Source organism: Phaeoacremonium minimum, assembly GCF_000392275.1.
Source record: "Phaeoacremonium minimum UCRPA7 unplaced genomic scaffold PA7_03_scaffold_62, whole genome shotgun sequence".
Classification (NCBI taxonomy): domain Eukaryota; kingdom Fungi; phylum Ascomycota; class Sordariomycetes; order Togniniales; family Togniniaceae; genus Phaeoacremonium; species Phaeoacremonium minimum.
Genome location: NW_006920969.1, coordinates 371,217 through 376,827, shown reverse-complemented (window position 1 = coordinate 376,827; position 5,611 = coordinate 371,217). Strand labels below are relative to the sequence as shown.

At 53.6% G+C, this 5,611-nt stretch overlaps 2 protein-coding genes across 2 annotated transcripts; both read left to right on the top strand.

Annotated features, from left to right (window-relative positions):
• UCRPA7_1162 (putative ankyrin repeat domain containing protein) lies at positions 1-2,790 on the top strand (the record flags this gene model as incomplete). The annotated part of the gene is made up of 1 exon (XM_007913749.1): positions 1-2,790. The coding sequence occupies one exon, from the start codon at positions 1-3 to the stop codon at positions 2,788-2,790; it is 2,790 nt and encodes a 929-aa protein (XP_007911940.1).
• Positions 2,791-4,150: 1,360 nt separating this feature from the next.
• On the top strand, positions 4,151-5,336 carry UCRPA7_1161 (putative zinc-binding alcohol protein; the record flags this gene model as incomplete). The annotated part of the gene is made up of 2 exons (XM_007913748.1): positions 4,151-4,333; positions 4,395-5,336. 2 exons carry the CDS (start codon positions 4,151-4,153, stop codon positions 5,334-5,336), a joined length of 1,125 nt encoding a protein of 374 aa, XP_007911939.1.
• Between the last annotated feature and the right edge of the window lie 275 nt (positions 5,337-5,611).

Here is a 5,611-nt window from a genome sequence, read left to right as displayed (position 1 = left end):
ATGATGGGAAACAGTATATCGGTCCGCATGCTCGAATACCTCAGCACAGTGAAGAACCATCCTCATGGCTTTCGTGAACTTGCCATGGACTTCCTCGATATTTGTCGTATCCTCTGGTCTATCGAGGCCGGCCTGACCGAGGCATCTCGTACCCACAACCAGTTTCCGAGCGACATGGTGCAGGAGCTTGACAAGAAATTTCGGCAAACCAATGACGACTTCATTGTTCTGAACCAGATGCTTGTCAAGTACTTAGAATACGAGAAGAAAGGCGGCTTCGCGAGACTTCAAAAAGGATGGCGCATGATGTTCGCCGACACCAACATTCACAAAATGAGAGAGTCTCTAGCCAAAAGTCGAGATGCTTTGAGAATGAGCGCTCTAGTCTTCAGGTGGTCTCTTGGAGATGCCAAGGCGAACTCAAATATCGGCATTGGCTATACTGGTCTAGCTGCAGCTCTTGAGCGCATGAACACTACTCGGCCAACAACCGTAATCCCTCCAGTCTCTGCGCCCATTTCAGAAAGAGACAGCGCCGTTGACATGGGCCCTCACTCCTTACATTCCCGCTCGCCACACTCGACACATGATGGTCCTGAGCTACCTCCACAACTGCCGCCGATGTCAATTCTGGAAAGGACATCGGCATCCGACCTCATTCGCGACACAACCCATCACAGTGGCGCATACCCTGAACGCCAGGGTTCAAGGCTGGAGTCGAGGTCTATCGCCAGTACACGATCCAGCAAGGTGATGCAGCCGTCGGTGTCAGCCAGAGAAGTCTCTATTCGGGACGCCTCACTCAGGGATGTTTCAGTCCGAGACCATCGCTCAGCATCAAGGAACGGGAGCCTTCAACCTGAGGGTACCATTCGTGACATTCGTGACGATCATGACGACCTTGATGACAGAGCTTCAATCAATACCACGGAGACAGAGACACTGATTGAGGACATGATCCAGGAGCTCGAGCTTAACGACAACACTGCACCAACACAAGTCACGCGCATCAAGGCCGATCTCACCACGGTACCTCGCTGGACACCAAGGCACTCGTCTGGAGCAAATTCCGCGGGCTTGAGGGCTGCTTTGATGAACGCCGTCCACCAAAAGAAGCACAAGATGATCGAGCAGTTGCTTGATCGCGGCGTGCCACCGGACACTGGCCCGGAAATCAACATCCTTCGAGAAGCTGTCCTGAATCGCGACCCAGAGACAACAAGATTGCTTCTGCTGTTCGGCGCAGATGCGAACGGCTTTGACAAGGATGGTTTCACACCGCTATACTCTGCAACGGAGCTATCTTTCCTTGAGGGCGCGAAGATGCTGATCAAGTACGGTGCTGATCCCAACCTCTCCGCCGGCCCAGAGTCTGAATCGCCTCTCGCCATGGCGGTCTCTGAAAACAAGCTTGAATTTGTCCAGCTGTACCTCATGTATGGCGGAGATCCGAACCATGTCATGGCCAACGGCAATACAGTCTTCATCAAGGCGATGAACAAGAGCACACCAAAGAGGCTCGTCGAGCTCATGCTGAACTACGGCAGTGACCCGAACGGCAAGAACGGCGAGGGCAAGTCGCCCCTGTTCGAAGCTATCTCGGTGCAGCGTGTCGACCTCATGACGGTACTTCTTGACCGTGGAGCGAACCCCAATCTTCCCGGACCAAAGCATCTGCTTTGGCCGGCTGTCTACCACCCTCAATGCTTGAGCCTGCTTCTATCACGAGGTGCTGAGCCTAGGAAGTGCCCGGGCATCATGGAGCTGGCAACTAGCATCAATAATCTCGAGTCGGTACGCGTCTTACTCAAAGCCGGTGTGAACCCGAACGCGAAGAAGGACGGTGTCTACACGCCGCTTTGCTCCGCAATCCGTGACAATCGCGGCGAGATTGTGACGCTACTGCTCGCGAACGGCGCGGACCCCAATGTCATGGCTTCTGAGTATCCTTGTTTCAAGTGCGTCACGCACCACCGTGCCCACCTCCTACCACAGGTCGTGGCAGCTGGTGGAGATCTCAACAATCCAAAGGGCATTATCGAGAAGGCAGTCGAGCACAACAACAAAGAGGCTCTGATGTACCTCCTCGACGCCGGCGTCAGCCCTAATGACAAGGCGCCCGAGGGTTTCACTCCGTTGACCACTGCCATTCGCGAGGACCGCGGCGAGTTCGTCGATCTCCTCTTGGCTCGCGGTGCCGACCCTGCTATTCGCGGACAAGACTGGCCGATTTGCATGGCAGTGAAGCGTCCAAACATCCTGAAGAAGCTTCTGCCGTCTGTGGAGAACCCGCGCGCCTTCAAGGGTGTCATGGAGATGGCAGTAGTTGCTAACCAGCTCGAGAGCATCAAGCTTCTCCTACAGGCTGGTGTCAGCGTGGAGGACAAGAACGGTGGTGTGTTCTCGCCTCTCACCACAGCCATCCGTGAGGATCGCAAGGAGATCACCCGCTTCCTGCTAGAAGAAGGCGGTGCCGACGTCAATGCTCCGGGTGAGCATCTGCCGCTCATCAAGGCCATTCGCCGCTTCCGTGGTGACACTGAGTACATTGAAATGCTCCTAGAGCGCGGCGCCGACATCAACCTGATGTATCGGGGCTGGAACGCCGTGCTGCAAGCCGTTGAGAACGGTGATGCCCAGATCCTTAAGCTGCTGGTGGAGAAGGGCAACGGCGTCGACCTGCAAGCCAAGGACGAGTCAGGCCGAACAGTCATGGAGGTTGTCCAGAGCCGAGGCTGGGACGAGGCCGTAACCATCTTGCTTGGTAATGGTGCGGATGCTCGGCGGTAGGTACGGACCTTCCTTCCTCCCCTATATGTTGTTCTGTCATGTCAGGCCGCTGACGATTGAGCTCTAGGCTTAGCGTGTTCTCGTCATTATCCTGGGGTGTGATTCTTGGAGACCAAGGGGAGACTAGTACAATAGTGTCTCCCATTGAAACCACTGTCAGGTAGCAGTAATAATGATGTGTAGTAACAATTGGTTGGTACGGGTTGGAACGGCGTGGGATACCTAGCTATCGCAACATTTTTCCTTGAATTGAATTCCGATATCCATTCTTTTACCCATTTCAGATCAAATTGACAAGATCTTGTCTAACACTGACGAGTCTCTATATTACCGTGCTTGATTGTGCTGATCGCCTACTCGCGCCTGATTCCCACAATTGCCTTCTATGGCATCGAAAACTGTTCGGCGATTGGTAAACGCCGATACTACTTCTACCTGAAAGTTGGCCATGGTGAAATTCTCGTAATTAACGATACAATGGGGCAGTCCACTGAATTAGATTCCACCAAGAGCGGCCTGATGAAGAATCTCGGCCGCCCAACGGTAGAACTAAAAAAGATGCGCTATAACAGCAGCATTCGGCAGGAGCCGGTTGAGACTGGCTTGCACACACCAAGTCAGAATAAGGTGCTGATGGGCATGCCAGGAATGTGGTTATTGGCCAATCGCTGCTGTACGAAAATCGCAATGAGTGATGTTTTGCGCCCACCATCATCCGTCTGGGGTCCGATAAATTTCGGGGTCCTCTACGTACGATGTCAGCAAGTTGCATATCTCTCCACCTTCCACACAGCGATGCTTGCAGCAATTGTTGCATCCATGTCACCAAGTCTCAAGATTCTGCGGTCGATTGGGCCAGTTTGTCAGCAGAATGTTTTGTCCTGCCGGAGAAGCCCCGGCATCTCTGCTGGTGAGGAGGCATCTGCCGAGGTGCGGTCTGTAAGTCCCACACTGCTGGGAACATGGGAGCCGTGCCATTGGCCACTCGCCGCCCGGCATCTCTTCATCCCGTGGGACGTCATCGAAAACCCAGATATTCCAGTCTCTGCTCAGAGTCGATGGGGCTGATGATGATGTAGACGGCAAATCCACTCGAAGTGAAAAAACTTTTGGCGATAGTTGTATCGGCGTTAAGTCCGAAAAACACATGAGTCGCCCATGATGCGGTGTCGGTGGCATTCAAGACCCAACCATGACCCGTCCTTTAAAGGGCTTCGAGCTCGCAAGTGCTTTCCCGAGCTCAACACAAACCCCAAACCCCTGTCCTATCAATTGGAACATACTCACATATCTCTATCTAATCTCGTGAACCACAAATCTCCATTGGCTTTCCCACACGAAAAATACGGGCGACATCACCATGGCCAGCAGTACGGAGGAATACAAGTTCGAGGGCTGGCTCGGCCACGATAAGCAGTCCGTTGAAGGCAAGATGGCCTGGGGCGACTTCGAGCCAAAGGCATGGGAGGAGACCGATGTCGATATCAAAATCACACACAGCGGCATATGCGGAACAGATCTGCACATGCTGCGAAGCGGCTGGGTTCGTTATTGCCCTTTGATTTATGCTTATCAATACAATACTAACGTTTGTCTCTCGACAGGGCCCAACACCCTATCCCGTCTGTGTCGGACACGAGATCGTCGGCGTAGCCGTGCGAGTCGGCAATCAAGTATCACATATCAAGACCGGAGATCGGGTCGGCGTCGGCGCACAAGGGGACAGCTGTCAGTGCCGAAAAGATCTTAATGGCGAGGACTGCTCTGGGTGTGACGCCTGCGCGACGAGCGCCGAGAACTACTGCCCGCGAATGGTCCAGACATACGGGGGTTTCCATTTCAATGGTGACAAGAGCATGGGAGGCTTTGGTCGCTACTATCGAGGACCGGCTCATTTTGCCGTACCGATACCCGATGGTGTGCCTTCGGAGATCGCGGCGCCAATGCTGTGCGGCGGCGTTACAGTCTACAGCCCGTTGGTACATTTTGGCGGCGGTGGAAAGACGGGCGAGGGAGCGCTGAAAGGCAAGGCCATCGGCATTGTCGGTGTTGGTGGTTTAGGTCATTTTGCAGTCCTCTTCGCTAAAGCGCTCGGCGCGGAGAAGGTCATTGGTATCTCAAGGAGGGGCAACAAGCGAGAGGATGCCCTGAAGCTTGGGTGTGATGATTATATCGCAACAAGCGAGGATCATGACTGGACAAAGAAGCATTTCCGCTCCCTGGACCTTATCATAAGCACGGTTTCATCCTCTCAGGTTCCATTGGGCGACTACCTCTCGCTACTGAGACGCGATGGCATCTTATGCCAGGTAGGCAATCCAGATGACGGTGTTTACAATGTGCCGGCGCCGGCGTTGATTCTGAACCGCGTTCGCATGACTGGCTCATGTATTGGGTCGCCCAGCGAGCTTCGAGAGATGCTGGCCTTGGCCGAGAAGAAGAACATCAGGCCCTGGATCGTCAAGCGCCCGATGTCCGAAGCCAACCAGGCGATTGTGGACCTTGAGGCAGGCAAGGCACGATACCGATATGTGCTTGAGAATTAGAGGATCCACCGGCACTTATGATTTGATGATGGTCAAGACTATATTGGGACTGTTCAGCGAGTTGTGTCGCTGAAACGCGACGTGGTATATTACAATGTTCCCTCATAAGGGATAATAAATGACAAGACAGTATGTGATATCACATAGCCCAATACTATCGCGCCTAATGCAATCCGTGGAGATGCCTACTCGTGATAAATCGCCTGTCCATGTCGGATTTTGACGAACGCAGGATCACTTCGAGTTTTGGCCGAGTGAGAGAGCATGTGCCTGAT